We start from the raw sequence: 27,802 nt of genomic DNA, 5'->3' as shown, positions 1-27,802 counted from the left end.
GGGGATGTCCTGTTTCTGGTAGTGGGTCATTGTTCAAGGCTCCATCTTGGCTTTGTTTTAAGTTCTCAATTTAAAAAAACTAAACTAAAAACAAGTCTCAATGAAATTGCATCAAAATGTAAACAGGAAGCTCCCTTCCCCAATCAGCATACTGAAAATTGACTTGACATTGGACAAAACCTTTACAAACTATTCTCTCGTACTATTTGTTTATAGCATTAGTTTGTTTGGGGGAAGGAGGGAGATGTTGCTTATTTTGTGGGTTTTTTTTTTTTTTTCAGTCTCTTTTTTTCTGAGGTAGATATTTCTCCAGGTGAATATGATCAGTAACTTTTGTGAGATAGACTAAGTGGCATCAAAGCTGTTTTGTTTACACTGAAACTCTTTGTTACCTTTCATACCCCTGTCTTTAAGGCAGGGAAGGGTTCATCTACCTAGGTCATATAAAATGAGGTTATATAGATGTGAAAAGTACACAAGAAAGACACCCTCCCCTCCTCCTCCCCACTCCCCCCCCCCCAAAAAAAAAAAGTTTGAAGAAGAAAAAAAATCAAATAACAGAACCTAGCAGCAGCCTGTCTGTCCAGAAAGGCAGATGCATATCTGGGCCATAGGCAAGATCTGTGAAAGAGAAGGAAAGACTTAGAAGGAAAGCACTAATCACTGCTCTCTACCACTGACTCACTCATCTTTAGGCAAATCAGTATGTCTTTGCTTATCCATCTGTATAAACATGAGACCTCTGTACCCTTAGAGAAGTTGTTCATTTGCTGCTTTGGGGTTCTTGGATGCTGTATAGCTATGGGTAGATCACTTGTTTCTCTGCAAGGTTTTTTTGCTCTATATAATTCCCATTTTCCTACTTCCATGAAATTGACTTTTTCTTTTCTTCAGAAATGGAGAGTGCAATGGATTGTGAATAAGGAAATGTGTTTGCTATCACTAAGTCTGCCACTGATCTCTGTAGCTTTCAGCAACTCCCTTCACTTTTCTGTAACTGATTCTCCTCTCCCTTTTCTGACTGTCATTTGTTTTGACTGTATGCTCCTATGTGTCTCCAGTTTCTTATTATGCAAAGCACCTGTGAACACTAAATTCACTTGGAGTCATAGATTCCACTATAGTAAAAATGATAAAAAGTAGTTTATTTTCAAATATGAAACTATGTATGTGTGCATGGTAATTCTGACACCCCTGAATTCTGCTGTAATAAGCATTTTCTGTTCTGTTCTCATTCTCATACGATATATCTTTTAGCACAAAATGCATTTCTTTAATTCAGTTATCTAAAAAGTTATGAACCAACCTAATACATTTACAGTACAACGGAAAGCAAGTGCAGGATAGCCTCTTGCCTGTTACAGATATAACTTTTTTTTGAGCAGAGAAAGGAATTAACCTTTAGGACAACTTACCAACCAGAGTGATAAATTCATCATCCCTTGGAATTAAGATTCAATGTTTTTCAAATAAGGTTCAAACATTGAGATTGGACTTGTCTCCAAAAGATACAGTCTAGCTCAGCCATCAGTTGTTGGCTTGAATAATTCTGCCTCTTGCTTGAGTTAGCAGCTAAGATTTTGCAGCCTCGCTTTGGAGAACAGACTGGTGATACTGCTAGCTCTTTCTGGCTGTGCAGATTCCTTTAAGTATCTGCTGTTAAAATCGTGTTTTCTGCCACATGTTTAGCATAAGTATTGAGTGCACTGGAGACATCATGCTAATACCATTGCTTGTAAACTTCCATGAAACCAGAACACCATTAGTTTTAATGCCAAATGATGAAACATCATGGACACAATGGGTCGGTCATATCTGCATCCATGCTGTGTAGGTGTTAAAATGGAGCTGAGGCCACAAGGGACTCATGTTTGGCAGAAAGCTTTGGCTGTGAAAATGAATCTCTTGAGAGCAGATGAGGTGATGGTAAGTCTTGATTAGCATAACGACCCTTCAGGTGGGATTTTATCAGAATTGGTGGGTCATTCAGATTCTCAATACTTCATATGTGCTTTCAAGGTCAGATGTTAAATGAGTAACTGTTTCTTTGTTGTCCTGGATGATATAGAGATTACTGTGAAAGTATGGTGAGTTCAGTGAGTTTGCAGGTAGCATTTACGTGCTGACTCTGGGGAGTACAGAGCTCATTGGAAATGAGCAGGGATGGGGACTGCTTTCTTTAATACAAGTTTGCATTTGCTAGCAACATCTAGTTGATGCCATGCTTTGTTACCCATCAGGCTCAACAGCCAAATAAACATAATTCAGCCACCTCATAAGACCCAGATTTTCGGCTGGGAAAATCTCAGGGAAAATTCAGTGCTGGTAAATGAAATAGGTGGTTCACAGTGAAGTTTTATTAAAGTGCATCTCCCAAGCTCACCCAGATGCAATACTTTATGAAACTGCTAAGAACTTGTTGTGTTTGTTCTGAAAATGTGAGTTTATGTCAGAAGATTTCAACTTCATGATTTGGTCAATTCGAAATACACAAACAGGGTTCTGTAGGTTGGAATCCCGTACCACAGGTGATTACATCAACATGAATCAAATTTGTTTGATGCCTAAAAATCATTAGACCTTCAAATCTCATATTTTAGTTACTTGTTTTGGAGTTTTAAAGCACTTGTAGACTGAAACACAAAAATACAAAACCAAATAAGACTTCTGGTAAGTTAGGAAAATATATGAATGCTCAGTTAGTGTTGTTTGGTTTAGTTCCATAAGAGTGAGTGAAGGTCTCTTGTTTTACAGTACTTGAGACTCACGTGATCCCTTTAGGCGAAATGTCTGAAGGATGAGCCTCTGTATTACACACTACAATTTTTCCATAGTTTTTCAGTGGAGATTTGCAAAATTTACCTATGAAATGGTGGGAAGATTGTGTTCTTTGCAGTAAGTTTCTGTTTGAGATACCTCTCTCCATTGGGGGAACTATTGAAGCAGTTCACTAGCTACTGAATCATTTCTTTACAGTCAAGTTATATTTTTTATATATTAACTTATAACTTACACGTATTCTATATATGCATATTCTAGATATATATCTTTATATATAATATATATATATGTATAATTTATAAGTTAATATTGACTTCCTTGATATTAATGCTGTGGTTCATAGTATTTTGGTTCAGAGACTTGTAAAGTATCTAGAAATTGATGAATAATGCGAGGAAAGGAAACAGTGGCATCTGTTGAAATGTTTTCAGTGAAATATTCAAAGCTGGTTTTGAAGCCCATGAAATGTAGAAATCTTATTACAGAACCATTGTTCTGTATAATCCATCATTTCCAAGAGTAACCTTCTTGCTCCTGAGGAAAGAGTAAAATTTACACTATAGGCCATTATGGAAAATAATATTTATAAAATAAATTGGAAACTATTGTTCACTTCCTCTTACAATACAAGGTGCATTTCATTCAAATGAAATTGTCAGGAGACAAACTCAGAATAAGCAAAAAGAGGTGATTCTTCATGCAGTGTGTTAGATTGTGAAAAGCCTTACCTGCCACAATATTTTGTGAGCCAAGGATTACTGGAATTTGAGACCATATTTTGAGGATCTGTTGAATATACAAAGTGTTAGGATATTGCTTTTCCAAGTAGCTGTTAAAGACCTGTTTCTAAGAATAGATAGTGGTGAAATTAAACTTCATTCTAACCTAATTCAGTTATTCCTCTGTAATCTGCAAATAAGGAAAACTTCACCTTTCCTGAATCAAAATTATGCCCACTAACACTGGCTTTTCCAGCTTTGGGCCTCTGTCTTTTTTCACGCAAAGGTTTTATATTTGTGTTAGGACAGATGTACTCTGGTTTGAATGGTCCCTTATGGCTTATGAGGTTTAAAATGCTGCCATGTGTTCAGCTAGACTTTGTCTAATTTCCCTGACTTTTAAGATATTGAATTTTGTTTTTATTCACTTTAATGTGAGGGTGGTTGCTTTTCTAATCTGCCTGAGATAAGTAAATGTACACAGAATTCTTCTAACTCCTAACTCTTTGATACGCTGCTTGGTGTATGAAAAACAAAAGTATTAGAAATAATATGGGAAAATAATCTAATTTCCACCATTCTGAATAATGGAAACCTTTATAGAAGTACCTATTATAGGGGAAACTTGTCCTTACACATACCTGCACTTGTAATTTCCCCGTATTATCCTACTTACTAACAGCCCCAGTAATTTTTATATTGTGTAAATGCATACTACAGTAGGTGAAATCTACTCTAAATAGCTTAGAAATCTGACTGCAAGAGAACGTTCGTTGGAGATACAATATGTGGGCCAACCAGGGGAGAATAAAACAGAGATAGAAAAAATATGGAAGGGGACAGAACTCTTATAGGTGTGAACTGGCTCATGGTTATATGATGATACAATACCAATGCTAATTCTATACAATACAGAATGGAAGGGCAAAGAAAGATACGTGACATCTAGAATGTGTCTAGAACCATCCAAAAATCAGAGCGTATTATAAAGTGAAGACCTTGAGAGCTTTACAGAGATTTTCAAGAGCTGAAATAAAAAAAAATGTGGAGTTCTTTTTCCTCTTCCCTAGTACACAGTTTCCCTTCTAGAAGTGATGTTTTAGTCTTGATCAGTAAAGTCAAAATGCCAGTTATTCTCCATGGAACATTTAGGAAAAACATCATTTTTTCTCAATATGTATTCAGGAATTAAAACACTTTCTATAGTGTAAATTGACAAACTGAAGTAAACAAATCAATCAGGTTTGACACATTTCTTTTAAATATTTTACTTTTACTAAGAATTTGTATGTAAGTTTTTTTTATTCCTCTTCACAAAATCATTGTTTTTAAACTACAAACATATTTGAGATATTTTTTCTTCATTATTTTCATCACATTATTGGAAAATTTTTCCCAGTTTACAAATTATATTTTCTGTTTAAAAATAACTATATATTAAAGAATGTTTTTATTTGCCTCAAAATGAAAATTATATCAATGAATATAGGCCAAAATGCAAAAAATATATATATATAAAAAATAAATTACTCAGGTCTAAAACTAGTGATGGACAGATCAGGAAATTAGAAGGGAATGCGAAGATTACATGGTAACTCTAACCTGCTGTTACTCTTGTATCTCAAAGAATGTAAAAGTGAAGCTTACACTGTGACTGTGAAATATATGAGCAGCTCTTATGCTTCTCGCACAATTTGGGAAACAATTAACAGAGCGTGTGAGTAGCATACAGGTATTGTTGGATAATGATCAGGAAAGAAGTTGAGATTCCCAAAGTCAATTTTCCCTGTTCCAGAAGGAGAATGGTGTTGCAAGAAGGTTCTTTCTATAGCTAGGGGACTGGCTTGTATTTCAGATGGTTTATTTAAATCCCTGTTCATCATCAAAAGGTATTTGTCACCTTGGGACAGACTTTAATTTTCTTTTGTATTTCACTTTTCCCATCTGAAAGAGATAGCTGGTAGATTTCTAATTCATAGTATATTCGGATTTAAAAAACAGAAAAAAAAAAGAAAAAAAAGAAAAAAAATATTAATGACTGTTAAGTTTCCAGGTATTGCACAGAAAAATAAACACAAAATAGAAGAAGAAGCAAAAGGGAATTATTCCCTGATGAAGAAGGGTCAAATCTGAGAGATCAATACCAGATTTGTACTTCATAACAGTTTTGTCTTAGTGAAAACAGAAATGCCAGATCACTACTTGGCCCTGAGATGAGAACATACATTGTAATAAGTTCTTTTTGTATTTGTGGTTGAAAAAAGAGTGTAGCAGAGAACATTATCTAATTTCAGTCTCATAATGAAAATTGTCATCAAACAGCAGTGCTTGCCAAAGAAAATAAAATGTCATCTCTGAAGGGACTGCCTGTAGAAGCCTGTCAGAAATTGTCCCAGGGGAGAATGAGCTTTTATAACAACAACAAAATATGATCTTGGGTTTAAAAAAAATAACCATATGAGCACTATAATTGCTAAATGGGGAAAAAATAATCCCAGCTGTGTCATATCTAGTACATGACAAAAAAACTATCCTACAAATATTTCTTTTTTTCTGGTACAACTAAATAAACTCAGTCTAAAATGAATGATACTTAGAATAAAATGTCTGAAAAAAATCCTCAATGCAAAGGATCTTTTTCCCTTTTGTTGGAGGTGTTGCATAAGTTGGGGAATTTCCCTTTTGCTAAAGATACATTAATACTGCTTGCACTGCTGAGTAAAGGCTGAGATTGGTGATGAAATAATGCAAAGGAAGAAAAGCTTCTAAAGCCGGGTTATTAAAGTGCCTCATCAAAGACAATAAGAGCTTTGGGCATGAGTTCCCAGGGAGCTGATATATCCCTCTGAGAGCTATTTCCTTTTCTCACATGCTTTCCTTAGCTCACTGGGCAATGGCTTCTATTTTGAGAAGAAAACCCTGACATAGTAGAACCGCTGTATCTGTGAACTCCCTTTGAAATTACTGTATGTCTTGTATGTCTCTCCTTTTTGCCTGACTCAGTTCTCCTGTTCAGGGCACACAGTAAGAGAAAGCAGGGTTCCCTGGGTGCTGTGCAGCATCACAATTTCTGTTCTGTCAGGGGAATCACCGGATACACCAGGTGAACAACCCCTCCAAATGTTTGTGCTAAAAGAGACAGAGGGAAGCTGTGGCACTGGGGATGTTCAACCACCTGGCACTGCAGTGAGATTGCGGGATGAAGGAGGATGCTATATAAGCACAGATAAAGCATCTGCAGGCTGTGATAAATTCATTCAGGATACTGTTACTACCAACAGCAAATTCAGGAAGGTGATAACTTTCTGAAAGCTGTGCTCAGAGAAACTAGAGATGGAGTAGGGTGAAGACAAGATTTACTGTGATGATTTCAGCTGGCTGAATATTAGTGTCCCCAGAAATCTTGCATCCTACATATTCCTCATCTGGAAGCACAGAGGTGTTTGCTGATTTTTTTTGGATTGCTTCCCTGTTAAGAAATTAAATGAAGTTTTACTGTGAGATGACTTGAACTTCATTAAAAATTAAATTGCTAAATACTGTACAGACATTATTTGTCATGGAAGAAACTGCTTTGACATAAAAAGGAAAATATTTGTATTGGTGAGATAGATTGTCAACCACTTACTGTTCTTAAGTTAGTTTGTATTTCTTGTGCAATTACGAAAGCAGGTCTAGAAATGAATTTTGGATGTGAAAGGGAAAAATACATTTTGTAATGGTAACGCTCTTGATCAGGCGACCTCAGAACACTTTTCAAAATTCACTGTTACTTGTCCTAAAAGATTAATTTTCAAAAATGACTTTTCCTCAGTTATTGTTAGGGTCAGTGAGCTGTAAAGTTTCAAATAAAAATCTACCTATACTTAAAGAAAAGTAAGAGACTCACCACTGAAGTTTTAATAGGGTATGCAATTCTATCCGCAAAGCTAAACTGTGTTTCCTTTGCCTAATCTGGTTATCTTCTATTCCCTCTCCTTTCTTCCCTGTCTCTTCTTTGACAGTGTTCAAGAAAAAAGGAGATGAAAACAAAGAGGTGGATATCCAGCTTCCATATTTTAAAGTAGATTTCAACATAAACCAAACTGCTGTTACAAATTTAATTAGTTTTTCCATGTCATTCCAAGGTTTTACAGTAGGGAAATTGAGGAATGTAGGGATTTCCAGTGGCAATATAATGCATAATAGGGATTCCCAATGGCAATATAATGCATAATAGGAAGTAGATCTTAAATTTTCTTAAATCAGAGTCTCATAATTCTTAAAATACATTCAAATCATTTTTTTCTGGGCTACTCAAAGCTTTAAAATCATCTTCTTTGCTCAGTGATTCTCTTAGGCATCCGCACTCCTTTTTTCCCTGCCAGTCCTCTGCCACTACTTGTTCCAAAAAAAAAAAAAAAATCAATCAAGGATTGCACATAATGATTCAGGTTGTTTGCATTTTTTGCAAAACCTCTGAAGTGGTGTCCTGAAAAGACAGTTCACAGTTTTCCTTGCCTGATAAGAGGATTGTCCATGTCTGTCAAGCAAGCGAAGGAGGGGAAATGGAACGAACCTACAGGAAAAGTATAGGGCTGACTGCCTCTCAGTGCTTCCATGTGAAAATTTTGAAGTAAAATAAAGCAAAAGAAAAACTGAACCTGAGTGGTCACCCACTCTACTATTACCTGATGGCAGGATTTATGGAGAGAAGCTGTTTGTAAGTGCTCTGTAAAAGTTCTATTGGTATATTTTTCCACAAAGAAATATCAATGTATTTCTAATACCTGTACAGGCATTTTTTTTTCCCCTGACCTTTCTCAGTCTTATTTGGTATTTATTGTGGAAAGATTTTCTGATGTGATTGATGTATTTGGTTATTGTTTATGTAACCAGGCTAGAAGATGGTGTCACTTTGTTTGCAGGAGCAAAGTTAGAATTGCAGGTTTCCATGGTACAAGTTACTTGTGCTATTTAAATTCAGTCAGTCCTGCATGCGAAATCTGGATATGTTAGAGCACTTCTTTTGTTCCACATTGAACAACTTCATTAAAGATGGCTACTGGTAACTGGAAAGAGATTGATATCATGTCAGAAGGTCAAGGAAGGCAAGTCTCTATATCTGTTGTCAGAGCTAGGCTAGGATGTAGCCTAGCTTCTGTGCTATGCTATATATTTTGGTCTGTACCACAAGTTTAACGATATAAAAGACGGTCTTTCTACGCTACATGGTTACCGAAGACTACCACAAAAAGTTAGATAGCAGGTTTTCAGTTATGGCAGGTAGCTGAGTGTGCCCGCATAGTGATCCCTAAGGTAACAATATTTGCAGCCCATGCTGTACAGCTTGGTATTGTTTCTGCCATAAAAGTCACCAAGGACACTTCTCAACCCTCCCAGACATGTCCCTTAGAGACTGGAAGAAGAAAAAGCCCAGGTCACTGTCTCAGAAGTGATGCAGGCTTCTTCAGATTAATTTCTCTATTATCTTTGTTTTACTGAGAGTCATGACTGTTTGTTTTTGTCCCCAGTTATTCAGTTCAGTGGAGTTTGGGAGAAGATGGCTGCTTCTTCACGAGGGAGTCGCACCAAACAGGTTCTACTGGTAAGAGCAAAAACCTTTTCCTCATTTCCCAGACACAGCTTCCCCATATGTACAGAGATCTTGAAAAGGGCGCTTGAAGGCAGCATGGCTGAATACAGTCTGCAGTCCTGTCAGTATCTAGTTGTTGAGATTAACTTTGAACTGGTATGAAAGGGGCATTATTCCTCCTGTTCTGTGTTTATACAGCACTTGAAAGTGATATCTTTGATCTAAGAACGATGAACAACCGAAATATCCTGTGTAACAGTCTGAAGAAAGTGTTGATTTGGGAGGGGAGAGTTCTGCAATTTTCTGTGAACATTTTGAGTTTAAGCTTAACAAAATTCAGCATAAGCTTGCTTGTACTCAGCATGGAGTCTTGGAGTCTCTGAAGACACTAGCATTTCTAGCGTGGGTAACAGTGGGCATCCTCATCTCCAGTGGCTGTTGTTGTGCTTCTAGCTGCCGTTAGACCCAGTTCAGTCCCTGAGAATGAGTTAAGTTAATGACCATTGAACTAAGCACACACAATTCTTCACTGTGAGCTTAAATCACTGTGTAGTATTGCTTCTACGCTGCCAGCCCAAACTTTCCAGTCAGATTTCAAGCTTTGTGGATCAGCCATATTGCACATATTCTCTTACTGAATCTTTGAATCCCAGTCAGTTACGTCAATGGTGAAATATCTGGGCGTTTGGTGCCAAAGTTACTTTAAAGAAGTATCGTATCTCTTTGTCACTGATGCAAGCGTAATTTTTGCTGCATAAACTTATACTCTACAATTACAATCTGGTCATCTCCCAGTTTTAATACATGGGTTGTCTGTAATGGATGTTTTAACTTCAGATTCAAACATTTGTGTGGTCACAACCACACAACAAGGTATGAAAAATCATCCCTGGATGTAGGACCAAACTTTCCTCTAGTCTGGAGTTTTTCAGCAAATTTCTAGCAAATTTCTTTGCATTTTGATTCAGTTTTATCCATCACAGACCTACCCTGTGATCCTGGTGTACTGGTAACTCTTCTCATAAATCTGACTGCAGGCAGATCTCCCTGCATTTGCTTTCCATAGTGGTGATTTGCATATCCAGTGTAAGTCTCTGTAACCAGTTTCCGTAAAGAGCTTATCTGAACACCCCCAACACACACATATACCCTGCTATGGAACAGAAATTAGAAAGTTGAGGAATCAAGGAGATGCTGTTCTGCCTTCCTACAGATATGGTTGTCAAAGTCTAAATAAAAAATGTTTATTTTTTAGTATTTGAGGTTACTCCTCTTTTTGCTTAAAATGGATATAATTCTGCAAGAGTTCTCATCAGCTGTATATGGAGGCAGAAGTCTACCTCTGAGCAGATGCTGGCTCTTGTCCTGTGAATCTGGACTTTAAAAGAGAAGTTTTAGATCCAACAATCATCTTGAAATCAGGAGGAGCTGAACCAGGTGATTAAAATTATATCTTTCTGGTGGCTTCTAACTCTAAATTTGTGCCAGTTCCATAGGTTTTGAACACAACAAGATTCAAGAGAGGTTCAGTCAAATATTTTCTTTTAATTTCTGAAAGAAGTAAGAGCTCTAGGTCAAATTTACTTCAGAAATGAATTAATATTTGGTTTGCAAAGGATATAGACCAAAGATTTTGTTTGCTGCTCCTGATTTTTAATTCTTTCTCATAACCTGTGTTATCTGAGGCTTTCACAAACTGAATTCCATTTTTAACTTAGACTTGTTTTTCTGTGAACGTTGGTGTAGACACAGATATATTACTCCTCCTTCTTTTCCATGGGACTCCTAGCTGGGTTTCAAACACACACACACACACACACACACACACACTTACATCTTTTCATGTTTCTGGGCTAATAAAAGTGGAAAGTCCTATAAACTAGGGACACCAGTTTTGGGGACATCCAACAAAATTGTACTGACTGAAGGGGGTCGTAGAGGTGGAATGTGTGCTCCTGTTCCTGGATCCCTGAGTCCTGTACTTCACTTCAAACCTTTTGAAGTTTCTCGTCATTAGTTATAGTAGTGGTTTATAGTAAATTGAGCTGATGGATGCCTACAATAAGAATAATGATGAAAATGATCATTTTTTCTTTCTGTGGAGTTCAGACTTTGAAGGCCTCTTAGAACCTTACAAATAAGAGAACTCGGCCTTGGAGCTTCAAAGGCAAAGAGTAAGATGAAAAGAGGTTCCAACCACTCATCTAATTCCCTACAGCCATAAACAAAACATGAAACTGCAAGCCTGTATTTTCACCTTGAAGAAAATGTCCCTTGCATAATATAACCTCACTGTAAAGTAGACTGTATTTCTACTATCAAAATTAAAAATAATACAGCTTGTGGAGACAGTGTTAAATCTCATTCTGATTTACTTATTGTAGTCATCACAATAAAAACAAACAAACAAAAACAAACAAACCCACTCAGCTTCAATTATATGGCCACTGTCAGTGCTGGTGAACATTCATGAAAATAGATGTGCAATTGAGAACATGTATACCACAGGAAGCAACACTGGGCTTTTCTGTGCAGCCAAGTACCTGAGGACAAAAGAGGCACTGAAGTGCTGAATCAGAAGGGCAACCCTTTGCCCTCAGAGCATGGCCACTGCTGACTTCCCTTACAAGGGAAAAAAAGGGAGACTGGGACATAAGAGGGTGCAGATCAGAAGTTAAAATCCAGACTTCTACAGCAACACCTGTATAGCCGGTGCTGATGTACAAGTTGGGTCGAGCCTGACTTACTGTCCTGGGTTATTTACTTTAAAAAAAAAAAAAATTATTATACATATGGGCTTGGGAATATGCAGAGTCTAATCAAACAGAAGTCAGAATGCTGACTTCCAGTTATTCTTGAGGGCAGAAATGAATAGTAAAGGACAATGTCTTGAAGTCACAAATTTCCAAGGAAATTAGCTTGTGGGGATTCTCTCTCCTGTTCCTGATGCTTTCGCTAGTTCATATGGATTTGAAAGGGATCCACCAGAACACAACTGTATTGTGAAGAGAGCGAGGGCTATATATTCTCTGTGGAAAATGAAGGCTACATTCCAATATCTAAGGAAGGCTGAATAGTTACTTTAACACCGACTGGTTCCAGGCCTGTCTAAATTGGGACTTCACTAAGATCAGGAAGACACAAAGCAAAGGCTTTGGCATCAGGCTCTTGAGACTGCATTTACTTAATGCTGCTTCTTTAACGGAGAAGGAACATCTGTAAGACTTTAAAGACTTCTAAAAGGATTTGAATGATTGATGAAAACAAAGATGTATTTTCCTGATTTCTCACTTATATTTAAATTGACGTTTTACTCTGTTATGTTGGTTTTGTAATTAGTTTGTGGGTCACTCTAAGTCTTGTGAATAAACATCACTGGGCTTGCTAGTTTTAGTCTTGAAAAGGCTCTGCCTGAAAATGCTGTCAGAGAAACTATAATGCCATTTACAGCTGCATTTCTTATATCTGTATATCTTCTAAGATATCTGCATATCTTATATCTGCAAGATAATTTTATTTTTTATTCACTTATTTTTGGTTGGTTTGTGAAAGATCCCCTCCTACTACTGCTGTAGAGAAATTTAAAGCCCTGAAGAACATTAAAACACTCTGTTGATGCCTGCTACATAACTCTGAGAAAACACTTTGTATAGAGACAACTCAGCTCCTTGTAGCTCACAGGTATTTTGTGTTTTTGCATCATCTATTTCATGAAATGGAGTCATTAACATGAGAACAAGATCTTTGTTTCTTCAGAGCTCACCTGTTCCCCTTTTTTCATTCTTCTACTTTCATCTGTAAGCGATGCTCTGACATCCACACTTGTGATGGAAGAGATTGTAATATCACTGTGGAGGAACATATTGAGGTGGGGGTGGAGGGAATGAGCAGAAAAACTCAAACCTATAAATGAGGTGACTGGACTTTTCTCAACTGAAAATGGAAAAGCAGAGGGGGAGGGAAGAAAAAGATCTCTCTGATTTTGTACCTCATTAAAAGGTTGTAAGGACACATTTGTTCATGCATATGTGTTGGGCAGGCTTTAGTGAAAGGTAAAACTATCATCTCTAATAATTGCTGTAATTAGGGTATCTTATCACATAGCTGTTTGCATAATCTAGGTATGTGGAAGTGATATATTGAGGAAAGCGTAATGCATTCAAACCTATGTACCTGATGGAAACATAAAAGAATCCACACTGCATACACCCCCAAGGCACTGCGGTTCTGCACTGTGTCAACATTTTTTATGTTTTTTATTATTTATCTGGCAGGTTCTTGATATTTTGCTGTTAAATGTACTGTGACAGAAAAATGCATTAAAGTTAGAAAGGTGCTTAGTAATTCTGGAACTGTGCTGTATGAAAATACCCTAATTGCTAGGAAGGAGTATTCTAAGCAATATTAGTTCAGCAGGGTAATACAGAAAAAACAAGTTAATGTACATGACTTATTGTTGATAGCATAGTTTTTCCTAATGTGGACAGCATTAGGGGAAGAGAATGTAGTAGATGATAGTTAGGAAAGGTGGATAAATGCTTTATCTAAATGCTTCTCAGTTTATTTTTGTTATACATGGTGATTTTCAGCATACATTCTTGGAATTTTGCTGGCAAAGACTCTGGTTTGTAGTGAATGCAAATGTGAAGGCAATTGCCAAATCAATCATATTGGGAATTACTTTACTTTTTTTCCTGCTTTAAGTGGTCCAGTTAAGCAGTCAAAGCTCAGCAGCGATACCTTGTGACTAGCAAATCCAAACATTCAGGACCAACGGTTGAAAAAAAACCACAACCTAGTCAAAGTGCATACAGTTTGCGATGGCCAAAATATTCAAGCAAAAATTGGTTATTAAAAACTAGATTTTTTATTCTGGTCCTCTCGTCAAGTCGTACATTGAGCCAGAAATTATTTTATGAAAGTCAGTAAGTCAAGATATCACAATTAGTTATGGCCCTAAAATAAATTAACAATAATAATAATAATAGTAATAAAAGTTTAAAAGCTCATTAAAATTTATTCTTTTACTAAAATGGAGAATTTTCTGAAAAGATTCTCAACTAATTCTGATCATAACCTACCTCTGAAAATTATCAAGGAAAAAAAGTCAAATAATAAAATTGTCTTAAAAACAAGCATACAGTGAACAATGGAAAAAAAAACAGGTAGCAAATTGTATCAAGTTATAATCATAATCATATAATATATCATTATTATAATCGTATAATCAAAGTGTATCAGTGCTATTAATTTCTTTACTTATTTGGTTATTTCACACAGACAAGCAAGTGGAAGAAATACAAAGGAAATATCATTCCATACTTTAAGAAGCTGACTGTCTTAATCAGAGAAAAATTACAGTTCAGGGCTTTCATGCACTACATGGCCATAACAGATTAGAAATAAAAATGTCGTAATACATCTGATTTTTGATAGGGTCAGGTGTCCATGATATTAATGGTCCCCTAATGACGTTACAGTAGATATGTCAGTTTGGGAAAAGATGTTGCTATGACTCTGACTGTCTTGTGTTTTTCTGAGTATGAGGAGAAGAAAATGGATGCAAAGTTTGTAAAAACAAACAAAACAGGCCAACTAACTTTTCCCCTCAAAGATATGCATACACACTGAAAGGGAGAAAAAGATAAACTGGTAAGCAGCTGGGAGGACAGATGAGTAGATAGGGCTATATTTGTGTTTCTTTTATGAGCAATGGCAAGGAAAGATAATCTTTAGAGAAGAATTATATAGTATGTATCTTTTATTTTCCAGAGGAGGTTAGAAACTGTATTTTAAAAGGTCTGACTGTGTTCATTGGAGCAGCTGAAAGAGCTGAAAATCAAGGGAAAAAATATGTCAAAGCTTTGTAAAAGCCCTGTTAAAAACTCCATTATATTCAAGCAGTTGGACCAAGCCTGGCAAACTGTCCCAGCATACTTGTCAGATCTTGGCTTCGTGAGATTTGCACGCCTACCCAGGTGGGCTGAAGCAATTTAAATGGCATAGTGTCTGGGCTGTTTACAAATGAGGCTGTGTATTGCTGAACAAGACCTTTTAATCTCTGCAGGGCAACTGCTGGAGGCTGATGGGGAAGATGCCAATCAAAGGGCATTGTGACAGCCTGTCCAGAAAATCATCTGCTTGATCTAACACAAAAGCCATACCTGATGAATTGAAGTGTACTAAAAAGTTAAATAAAAAAATACATATTTCATAGCTTAAATATGGTGGAAATGAGTACATGTCAGATAGGCATGTCACCTATGACAGTTTTCAGGGGATCTGAATAAGCAGCTGGCTGATAGGGACTAGTAAAAGTGGTGAATTTTGTTTGATTTGCCTTTTTTTTTTTTTTTTAATTCCTTCCTGAATCGAACACCACAAATTTGCTTCCCATTGAAATTTGGCTTTGGCAGAAAGTCAGAGTGAAGGTCCAAGCCTCTGTAACACAAGATGCTGTTCCCTCGCTAATATTCTTTTGGTAGTTTCATGACTGCCAGCTTAAAGATACAGATGATCTGCAGGCTAGCAACATATTACAGCATACGGTCACCATTCAATGTCCCAGAAACTTAACGTTTTCTCACCAGAAACATCAGCATAACACCCAGCCAGAGTACAAGGAAACATAATCTCAGTTGGCAATGTTCATTAAAGATCCTAATGCTATTTCAAAGGGTTTAGTGAAAATGTCTGCTTATGGTTACCAGACAGCTGGACCCTGATGTAGCTCTATCTTTTTTGCTACAAAATGAAGGTTGAAACCTCTCAGATTTATCCTGGGAATCAGGATTTTATTCCTGTCTGGCTTGCAGAGATGCACAACCTGACAAGTACCACATGGATCAGCAAGGAAAAAACAAAAAAAGACATTCAGTATCAATTTCTGTTGCTGTTAAAAGCTCATTTAGATTCTTTGGATTTTTGATAAGTCGTAGTTCTTAAGAAACTGAGATCCAAAATACACATCTTTCTTCTTTGGACAAGGCTGAGAAAATTGCCCAAAATCACAGGGCAGGGTGCTGATTAAACTCTGATCCTCTAAGTCTATAATAAACAGATCCTCTGGTCTCAGTAGTCTCTCGAGATAACTAGTTACTCAAATCAAGATTTGGCAGAGTAAGATATAACTCCTCAGTCTCAAAACCTTAGTTTGGCATAGTTCCACCTTGTGAGAGAAAGTGTGCTCCTGACTTTTTTTTTTTTTTTTGTCATGAAAACTACAAAGATGGGAGTAAAATAGTATATTGAATGTTATCCTAGAAGTCATAACTGAGCAATGTCTTATCCATTTATCTAACTCTGGGCCCCAACTCCCTTTAGAGTCTTGTCCTTCTATTATCAATAGGGAGCACGGAGGAGAAGAGGTATATTCCATCTGAGTAAGTCTTTTGGGACTGAACTACCTTATTCTGATTGATACACAGGTTGGTGTGTTTTGTTTTGCCTATTTCAGCTGGTTTATTTTAAAACAATCATCCAGAGATACTTTATAAATGAGGACAGCCTCCCCTGAGCTCTAACTTCTCTCCAGTTCTCCACTTGCTCCATACTAAAGATCTGCAGAATTAGGCAGGCATCAATATACCTGGTTCAAAAGCTTGATTTGGGGGTTCCTCAGTAGCAGAAGCCTGAAATATGTCAGTTTTCAACAGGCACTGGACAAAGAAGCTGGTTTCTCTGTATACACCTATAAAGGACAGCCCCTGAAGGGAGTGAAACAGTGACATAGTAAAGCTGGCTGTGGATTTGTCTGGATCTATGTCAGGAAGGTTTCACTGCTATTTTCTGTTGTATGGCTAATGAGAAGCATAATGTCTAAGCAGGGTTGACTTTACCCTCTTGCTGTATATGACTTCCTGACCTCCTCTGTAGCATCCTGACTGGGCTGCAGCACTACAAGATGCCGGAAACACATGTATTAACAGAGTGGGAAGCCATGACCCTATTGGACTGTACCATCAGAGAAGAAGTAAATCAGATAGATTTGGTGCATGATATCAGGAAGCTGAATTCAGAGGCTTTAATTACAGGGTATCTTCTTCCTTCCTTCTCTTCAAGCAAGTTCCAAGGAAGATGATTCAAGTCTCCTGCAGTATGTGAAAAAGAGATGTAGGACAGGAGAGTCTTAAAATCATGATCTAATCCTGGTAACTAAATTTTATCCATTTACATCAGGTTCTGATTTTAAGACATTCCTCCCACCTGCGTTACCAGCAACGGATGCTTACCCCACTAAGAATTCACATTCATCTATTTTAGAGTTATAGCCAAGTTTCCCCTCCAGATCTTTCCAAAGAGAGCTGTTCTGTTACTGTAGTGGCAAGGAAGGCTTGATTTGCTACCGTCCGTTAAGCTGTGGGGTATGTGGACATCACAGATGGAAGATTATGGATATTCTGTCTCTGTGGTTGCTAAAAGTGATGGTGAGAGTGGACGTGGCCTGGAAATCACACCTCTACCCCTATTTACCCACTCATCTATTGGAGTGTTGGCAGCAACAGCTACCTGTTTTTCTGGATCGGTGTTGCAGGGTGGGACAACTAAGAAGAGTTTATCTGGTTGGGATTTATTCATTGCATTGCTGTTTCCCATCAGCTCTAGATAAAAGGTGACAAACCAAGTAAAGCATTCCATAGGATGGATTTGGCCCAGTGGCTGCCAGTTGAATTGCACAAAATTATATAATTTCACCTAACAGGACAACGTGGGAAAGAACAGTACAGAGATACAGCAGGGAAAACCTAATTAGATGATTGCCAGGGGAAAATTTATTGGCCAAGTACAAAGAAACGAAGTACTGATTTATGTCTGTCTGGAATCTGGCCTTTTGTTTCTAAAACATGTCAGGAGAATAAAATGGTTAAGAGATATAAAAGCTAGAAAGCAATCCTTAGAGAATGTTCACGGAATAGTAAAATCTATAAAACTTTACATAATAGAGACTAAACTAAAGAAACCACAAGAGTTTCCTCCCTCACTGAACTCTGTGGGACAGACTCAATGCCTCCTGTGAGCAAAAAAGGAACAGAGAATGTCTGCAAAGTCCTCATGGACTGAATTTAGTAGTAAAAGGAAAGGGAGCCTGGAAGACTCTCAGGCTCTATTTTTATTTCTGCCACATAACAACTGTGTGATCTTGGTCAAATCAGAGAAGTCCCTGTGCTCTTGACTAATCAGTGGAGTTTATCTATAAAGCTGAGAAGAAAAATTTTCCTCAACCCCTTTTCCTGACTTGTTCTACTGGTTTTGTACTTTTCCATGGGTCTTGAGTAAATCAGTTGCATGCAGGGAAGGTTACTTAAAGGTTGATTGTCAAGTATCTCTGGACAAAAAGTGCTCTGTTTAGGGCTGCATGTTACTATTTTTATGAATGGCAATTAAGATTTAGAGTGGTATAGAAGAATCAGTGGAACCAGTAAAACTGATGCTACCAAGGACTGCACAAATTTCATTTGATGTTGCTGTTTGCACTCCGGCCTTAAAAACAAAAAACTTGCAATTCAATAATTTGGAATAAGCTGTCAATTTTTTAACATGAAGTGGCAGGATGTGTTCCAGGGGCAGTGGGGGAGCTGGTTTTGCACTGGCAGGATTTACGATAAGGAATTCGTATGAGTGCTGAGGCTAAAGAAAGATAAATCCCTAAAGGCAAATTCTACCAATAATTGAATTACAAAGCCATTATCATGTGCTGAACAGAGCAACTTTATGGCTCTATTGTGACAGGATAAAGCTTGTTAGAATATTTATGTTCATAGGACAACTTTGGCATAAGGATCTCTGAGAGCATGTTCTCTCTCCCACCGATCTGCTAATTATCTTTTCTGTGCGTTGCAGTATATGTGGAGAAGGAGATGTGCTCAAATTAGGGGTGGGGTGCTGAAGGTCAGGAGCCATCTCAAAATAAGTATCACACTAAGCACAAAGTCATCTGCAAAATTCAACTAGAGTCTAATGGCCAGAAAGAGAATCAGAATAAGTTGTGGCAAGGTGGAGAGAGAGCACATAGGCAAATGAGCATTTTGAATGACTGAGGGGTTAAACTGGATTTTCCAAGCTAAGCATCGCATTTCTGTCTGGTATTGCTTTGCAGCCACTGGTAACCTATACTGAGTCAGTGTTGATAACTCAGAATGGCCAGAACTGCACAGATCTCATTCCATCCAACTTAGTTGAGTCACACTGATATATATCAGTTACCTACCATCCTTAGCTGCATGAATAGATTATACTTTTTCTTTTTTTCTTTTTCTTTTTTTTTTTTATCCAGAAGAAGGTGAGGTTGGTCATAGGAGTCCTGATTCTGCACTTGTTTTTTCAACTGAGACGTTGGAAAGCTGTATTACATCTCTGTCCCCATAAAAATGATTGAACTACATTTGCACTGGTAGAAATGGTTCTGTCTGTGCAAAGGGGATATAGAATTTCTTTTCATAGAATCATACGATGGCTCAGGTTGGAAGGGATCTTAAAGATCATCTATTTCCAACCCCCCTGTCGTAGGCAGGGATGCCACCAACTAGATCAGGTTGGCCAAGACCCCATCCAACCTGGCCTCGAACACTTCCAGGGATGTTCTTCCAGCATTTAATTCTAGGCCATTTTCACTGAGAATTCTCTAAACTAATACTGTCTTTTATTGCTGAGGTTAAAAGACATTTGACCTTGTCTGTAGGTGTGTATAATACATGGAATACATATGAAAAGTTTGCCATCAAATTTCTTGTGTGTGTGGTCCCACATATAGTGTCATTATGTCTGAAGTCAAGCATCCAACAGCAGAGGTATCCAAAGCTGATTTTCAGAAAACACAGGCCAGTGAGATGGAGTCTTTATAGTCTGGTGCTTTGAGTTCTTTGTTTAGGTAAAAGAGTATTTTGAAAGTAAAAGTACACCATATGGAAGCTTTTGCTATCTTCACAGTGATGCCTTTCTGCAGTTCTGAGTGGTCTGACCGCCTTGCAATCCTCTTCTTTTCCCAGCAGTCATAAACAGTTGTTTTTTTCCTACAGCAGTGAATAAAACTCTGGAAGAAGTGAAAACACAGGATAACGGGCTCTATTGAATTCCACAGAATCAGAGAATAGTTTTGATTGGAAGGGGCCTCTGGATGTCTTCTGGTCCAACCCTCCTGCTCAAGCAGGGCCACCTAGAGCAGGTTGCCCAGGATCACGTTCAGATGGCTTTTGAAGGTCTCCAAAGAGATAGACTCCACAAAGTCTCTGGGCATGTTCTGTGGCTGTGAAGAGCTGATAGGCCAAGCAAGCCAAGGTTTTAGTAATATGTCAGTCAGAGAGATGACAAGGGGTCAGTCACTACAGAAATATGCCAACTAGCATTTGCTCTTCAATGTGCAGTGCCAGGCTGCTTTTTTTTTTTTTTTTTTCTCAACCTAGTTCTAAAACAGAGGATGATTCTGGGTCTTTTACTTATTCTGCTTCTCATGGTGGATGTAGAATCTGCATTCAGAGCAATTACTGTGCTGCAGCCACTGATATCGATTTGCAAAGCTCTCAAGCATAGATGACTACTTAGCAGGCTTGACAGGAATTAAAATTTTAGGAAGTAACCTTGTAATAGGACTGTTGGAATATTACGTATTTCATAATGTGAGCATCTTCTGTAAAGACAGGGGGGTCACTTACGTTCCTCTTGGCTTTTTAAAACCCTAATTTCCTAAAAGATTTTTTTTCTCTTCTTTTTCTTTTCAAAACTTCCAGACAGTTATACCAACAAAACACACACACACACAAAAAAATAATTGGAAAAATACAACAGGCACCACTTAACAGAAGGTGTTGCTAGCATATCTCTGGTGTACTGAAGTTTCAGGGAGTATTACAGAAAGAGTGAGATTAAAGGAATGGACAAAGGGCATGCTGGTATTTCACCATAAGTTGAAAACATAAAGAAACGCAAGAAGAAAATTTTGTGGATGTATGTGTGATTGATTGGTCTTTGAGAATGGATGCTAAAAGGGAAGAGCAGAACTGAGAAATAAGAGAACAAAATGCTACCAGCATAACTAAAAAAAGTTGCTCAGAATAGGGCATGGCAAGGATTTTGCAGTTTATTTTCAGAGAAATACCTGAAAGAAATCAGTACTTCAGAGTCTTAGAGTGTTTCTGACGTGTACCCCTGTTCTGTGTAGGGTGCTTGGTTTATAGGCTGTTAAATGCACAACACTTTCCTCTTGCTTATTTAACTTGCAAAGAGCACTTTGACCACATTGCATGGACTATGTGCACAAAAGATATTGAAGTAGAATGGGAAGCTGTCTCAAGTTTGAAACATCGAGTTTGAGGCTTTGGAGTTATCTAGGGCAAATCCAGCATGTAGTTTTCTTCTTCCATGCATAAGCTTGTATTTAGTGATCACGCTAGTTTTGGTAGAAGAACTTTTAAACACAGTCATCAATCAGGACTGGAATTTCCTTGTAATATGTTACGTTTATTCATTCTGTTTCATACTGATGCTATGGGCTTAACACAATTACTTAATGATACTTAGGCTTGCAGAAGTACACAGTGCTCACCTGCTAAGGATGATTCTTTTTGTCTTTTCCCTTTATTTACAGTCCATAGTTTATCTGAAATTCATGTTTTTAAATTTAGGTAGTAAACATGCTGCAGGTGTGCTGTGTTACCTGCTTTGGGGCACTTATTTGTTCACATGTGGATGCCTGTAGTGTAGGTATCAAGACATCTTATACTCATTGGAGAGAAACAGTCCATTCTAGGATGAAGTTTGTCTTCTCATGAATTTATGTCTAAAACAGTGCAGATGAACCACAGCACAAAACTGACTGTTTCTCCCCACTGCCTGCAGAGGTATTTGAGGCTGATTAGCTCAGAGGTCTATAGTATATAACTGGGTAAAGTACATATTTCTTTATGTGACTTTTTGGGTAGTACGAAGGGATGCACAGAGCTACCATGGAACAAGACAGCATGGTACAAGAAAATGTGACATTTAAAATTTTCTGAACAGTAGGCTTTCAGCGGGGTCTAGATGTGGGTAATATGTTTCAGGATAGCAGCTATACCAGTGCATCTAATACTGATTTGAGCAAGTATGTATTTATATTTTGCCCATTCTTTGTAACTGATTATTCTTTGTTATCACTGTTGTCTGGCCAGTGTTATCATGTAAGGGCCTGACTATGACCTTGTGCTGTCACAAGTAAATTAGGCCTGTTATATTGAAATGATGGAATGTGTGTTCTCTCAGGCAGGAAGAAAGATATAACAGCTAAAGAGACCTGGCTATGATTCTTATCTCTAGCTCAGATGTCCTGCTTGACTTTAGAAACTCCCTTAGCTTCTCTGGGTTTTGGTTTTCTTCTTAGTTTCACATCACATTTCTAATTTGCAGGGGGTTAGACAATATCAAAAGAAATGAAGCCCTTGAGTAAAAGAATAATGTTTATCATGAGTCATATTTCAGCCAACCTTGTCCTGTCCATCCTTGGTACAATTGACGACTTAATTCTGCCTTGAGCTGAAGCTTCTGCAATCCTAATACTGGCTGTCCTAGCATGAGATGAAGTAATACGCAGGTCACTACAGCTGTAGCCTTCTAACTTTCTGGGGTTGGTGGACCGAGATATTATACACTACTGCTAAGACATTTAAGAGTTTGATGTAAATTATGGCTCATATCAGAAGTGGAAACATCAATGACAATCATGTTCCATCTGTCAGTGAGACATATCTCATTCTTTCTCATTCTTTTTTTTTTTTTTTTCTCATTGCCAGGAAAGATGCAATAGAGGTGTTTTGTGGGGTCAAAATAGAACTGTGAGAAAGAAACTCTTAAAACACCTGGCTGTAGACTCGCAGGCTTTAATTAAGGCAACAAGTTCTTTGCTGAAAGAAAACCATTGTTGCATGTCTCTGAAGAGACAAAGTGTTCAAGTCCATGGAATATAATCCTGTTTTCTTTGAAGAGTTCACATCCCCATGGGGCTGTGTCAGGTCAGGAGGAGGTGTGCACTGAAGAAGCTGAACTGTATCTTCTGGAATAGCCCAGTTCCAGGTGTGTTTAAAACCTGATGAATAAACAAGGATAAAAAGGAGGTATGCCAAATTACAAGCTTAATCCCTCTGTGTTTTTAGGGCTGTTTGTCACTAGCATCTATCTATCCTGAACTGTATTGTAACCATCAGGCCCAGCATTTTGACCCTAAATCTACTGATGATAGTAGGTAAAGGAAAAATGCCCTAGGAAGATACTCCCTTCCCACACACCTGGTGTCAATCATCAGGAAGCAGAAATTTTAAATAAAGGTTGAATGCTTAGGAGAAAAAAGGTTTGTTATAAGAGCTTTTAAAGATGGCAAAGAGGCAAAAGCAATGCTAGCTTAGACTTCTCTGAAACTTTCAAGTCCCCAGCAAAGGAGAACTGAAGGGGAAAAAAAAAAAAGGATTTTCTAGCTAAAGTATTGTTACAGATTTTGTCAGTGAAGCTAAGGATTAATCAGATAGTCTTGTTATTGTTAACATTTTTGTAATGGTTATTAGTTAATGCACATGATGATTAAGGACTAGAGCTGCATCTGATTGCAGTCAGTGGGAACTGAATTAAGGTCTAAATCACTGTTTGAACCTCACTTTTGATTTCCTGAAAAATAATGAGGCTTTGAACAGAACAACATCTAATTTGTCTATCAATGAAAATGAATGTTTATCTTCACTCATGCATCTATTAACTCGGAGGTCAGGCAGCTAACATGAAACTGGAGGTTTAACCCTAGGATTTTCTAGGATTATCACTTGCTTGACAGGGCCAAGACCAGAAACAAGACTGATTGTCAGAGTTGCTACTGAGGCTACTTTAAAATGGAGTTGGTACCCACCTGCAGTCAGTAATGCAGTAATTCAGACTGTGCATCAAACTAGTGGCTATTTGGACTCTCCCAGTGAGTAGTCAAGGCCAGCAGTGCTGGTGAATTGGAACATCAGCAAAGGAGCCCATAAACCTCCTATTTACAATGGTCAATGTCTTTATGCTGTTGCTTCTTAATTCACAGTGAACAAATGATCATTTTCTGAATCAATCTGACATTTCTTTTATTAATGGAACACTGTTTTTGTTAGATCAGAAATGATAAAACGTCTCAGAATGAAATGGATTTTAATGGATTTTAAAAATTTCTTAATTAATGAGGGAATATTGATCATTAAGAGTGTCAATTAAGCAAATGTGCATAAAATGGCAAATATAAAGGAACAGCTATAATTAGTATGCTGGCAAACACTGTTATCTTATCAATTAAAGTATGCTGTATCCCACCCTGAGCTGAAATACATCCTACCAATCAAACCAGGGGATACACCAGAAGGTCAGGTGTCAATGAAAAGAGAAACGAGTTTCCAGGTGGAGAGTAGAAATGAAGTAAATGCATCAGAAATAAAGAGCTCATAAATACAATGGTATCAATTCACTGAAAAAGTAGATTTCTTTTTTTCAAATTTTCAAGTTTATTTTAGGGAAAACTCCAAGAGGCTTTTAAAACGATCAACTCTTACTTGTGAGAGTGAATTTAGGTCCAGCTAAATAGAATCATGTGAAATGAATGTCCCAGATATCACCTGTGGTATGTCTTGTTTTAATGCATTTGCATCAATCTGCCTCTTGCAGGTCTATGATGGGGTCCGGTAGAGAGCCAGATCTCGTGCACCTGGAGGCAAAGACAGTGGATGGTCGTAAGTACATCAGCTTCCTAAGATTGTGGTATTCTGGACTGCCCTCATATTCTTGTAACTACACAATATCATGATGGAAATCTGAGTATTTAGTGATTCAGTCATTTAATATGAGGGGTTTGACTTGTCCAAGGCAAGTCTGTCAGAAGAAAAGTTGTTCCAGGATTGGAAAAAAAAGTTGGTATTAACAGGCTGTGAAACAAGGAGATAATATGGTAAGGAAGAGCAGGTGATAAGCAATAATTGAATCAGAATATACAGAATTTTTCCTTTTTTTGTGTGTGTGTTTTCCACATGATTTTTGTTCATAGGAGAAAAGTTCCTGTGTCACAGACCCTGTCTGTTTGTTTCACACAACAAAAATCATAGTATCATCTTGTACATAGCTTTACCAAACTGTTTTAGTAGACCAGGGATACTCTGCCTTAGGTACTACATTTGAAAACACCTCATTTCTCTTGCATTAAAAATATTTTAATGACCACCCTGAATGTATTCTTCACTGTTATTGTTTGTCCTGTCATTGCCCTTCACTTTCATCAGCTATTCTCCCTTCCTTTGCCACTTGATGTGCTTTTCTCCATTCCAGCAGCTGCATTTACCTGCAGCTCCAAAATATTCTCTTAATTGGCTGTAAATTCTCTCAGGCACCCTGAGCCACCCACTGGCCTTTTCTCCTCCCACCTGTGGTTCCTCAAGGTTTTTATTTGAGCTCCCCTACCTTTGCAGATCTTCCTCCATGGATTTCTTTTCCACAGCACTGGATTGCCTCAGGCAGGCATCACACTAAAAGCCTGTCTGCCATGGATCCTATCATTTTAATTCGATATTGTTTCCTCTGTAAATAGCAATTTTACTGCAACATAGCAAGCAGATTTGTACCATTTCCAATATGTAAGTATTAATGATGCAGTCAATTAATTCCTTTAAAAAAGGATGAAATTCTTCCCTGAATTGTACCCCCAAATGTAATGGTGTTACTTAAAATGTATATTTTCTCATTGGAAACTTAAAAACTGTCCAAAAAGGTAACAGTAAGTAATCAGGTTTTTTTAACTCACTAAAATTCAGGATGAAAGAGAATTTTTTGGAAGATGAATTTTGAAAAGAAACAGTTGTGATAGAAATCATAAAGTTTCAAAGGTCTTTCCATTTCAGAATATGCAAGATTAGTAAAAGTGAAAGAATTTATTATCTCTATTTCTTATCATTTGTGTTCTCTGGTTATTATTTCTCCTCTCAATTTCACTTACCTGAACATGGTGGCAAGGCTGGAGACATGAAGCTTCCTATTTCTCGGGACGTGCTAAATGAGAAAGAAAGATTCTAGTAGCACAGTGTCTAATTCAGCACAAAACATTAATCTTATAATGCATTGGGAATTTGAGGTCATTGAGACAAAGTGCTGCAATCAGTGTTTAAGGAGCTATGTTACAGTGATCCTTTTGAGGGGTGTTCAGCTCACACAAGGTAGAGAAGATAACATGCTCCAAACGCCACGAATAGCCTTGTTTGAGATCTTAACCTGTAATAAGAACATTTTGCAGACCTATGACACAATTCTGCAAAAGATTTCTTGAGCGCTTAACAAATTAGTAAGCTTTAGTATAGGTCTTAGCATGCAAAAAAAAAATATAAAAATCAGGTAGATGAAACTGGCCTTGCTGGGGAGGCAGGCACATTAATGAAGAATTATGGAACAGTATGGAACATCAGCTGAGCTCTAGGAATTGATTCTGTGCACTTGTTTTGGCTTAGCTGAGAGGCAGCACGACTTATGTTTCTCTGTTTAGGCAGTGACAGAATTACTAATATAAATCCAACAGTGGTGTCCAACCTTCAGCCAACGGTGACCTCCCTTGCAAACCAGCCATTGGGCTGAAATTTCTGCTCATGAATTAGGAGGTCCCCAGCTCATCAGGAATAAAAGATAATAAGTTGGATATTCAGTAAGTGCATGCTGTGTTTTGCCAGTTCTTCCAGGGAGCACAGGCCACTGGCAGAGGACTGCAGGTCTCAGGACTCTGAGACTGAAGCAAGCTGAGAATATGAACACGGGCAACTCATGTTACCATGACTAATTTGGTGTATTCAGGTCTCTTGACTACTAGAGCCTTATTCTAAGTGCTAGATCTGTTCCTCTTTCCTGGAACAAAAGTAGCCATAACCCTCCAATTGATGAGCAAACCTTTCTCCTCTGGAATGAAGCTGGTGTGTTGCTGCTGGTAGGGTGATGAGGTAAAGTGTGCTGAAGTGAGAAAGATACCTTTTTTTCAAGCTGAGGCTAATTTGAAAATATTATTTATTTATTTATTTTATGTATATCCTTGCATTTAGTTATTTATACTTTGTTTGGGAGATCTCTTTTGACGGTTAACCAAGTGTAAAAATTCAATAAAGGGATTAAATTTGTGAAGGTAGACTTGACAAAACAAGGCAGGGAGAAAGAAGGAAAGAAAAGGAGGGTGGTGTGAAAGCAACCACACAATACATACAGTAAAATAAAAGACCCAGAGGTGGAAATATAAGGGCTAAACAAAAACCTGCTTCACTCAGTACAAATAGGAAAACAACCTCACTCTTTTTCCCCCTTTTTTTTTTTTTTTTTTTTTTTTTTTTTTTTTTTGTCCCCAGCACAAACTGAATACTACAACTGCAGCTTTAGGTGAAAGGAGAAATGTCTGCAGAGTATGGTGTTAGCCCATCTCCCTGGCAGGGTTGCCTGAGAACATCTATCAGCAGCAACTTTAGTATTGGGCTTTCCCTGTTAGAATACCAATAACTCTCTGTCTCTGCTCCCTGATTACGGTCTGTCTGTGCATTTTATTTATTGTATTTATATACATAATGTAAAAGGTTTACAAGAACCAAAATAGGAGTCTCTTAGCAGGCATAAATCAATGCAACTTCAGTGGCATGTTGATTTACACTTGCTGAGGATCTGGCTGGCAGTGCTGTACCTGTGCTCACATTCTCCTTTTAAGTCCTCCTCATGATCCACTGATGAAACAGTAAAC

At 37.7% G+C, this 27,802-nt stretch overlaps 1 protein-coding gene across 7 annotated transcripts in view; it reads left to right on the top strand.

The window, feature by feature from the left end:
- The window catches only part of LOC310902604 (VPS10 domain-containing receptor SorCS1-like), a 292,328-nt gene that overhangs the window by 184,591 nt on the left and 79,935 nt on the right, over nt 1–27,802 (top strand). For all 7 annotated transcript variants that reach the window (XM_083844425.1, XM_083844426.1, XM_083844427.1 and 4 more), the window contains 2 exons: nt 9,014–9,087; nt 24,721–24,785. In XM_083844425.1, coding sequence (XP_083700551.1) covers nt 9,014–9,087; nt 24,721–24,785 — 139 coding nt within the window. The remainder of the gene's footprint in view (nt 1–9,013; nt 9,088–24,720; nt 24,786–27,802) is intronic.

The sequence above is a fragment of the Anser anser genome (genome assembly GCF_964211835.1).
Source record: "Anser anser genome assembly, chromosome: 7".
Classification (NCBI taxonomy): Eukaryota; Metazoa; Chordata; class Aves; order Anseriformes; family Anatidae; genus Anser; species Anser anser.
Note: the sequence above shows the minus strand (reverse complement) of the source record. Positions and strands in the feature narration are given on the sequence as shown.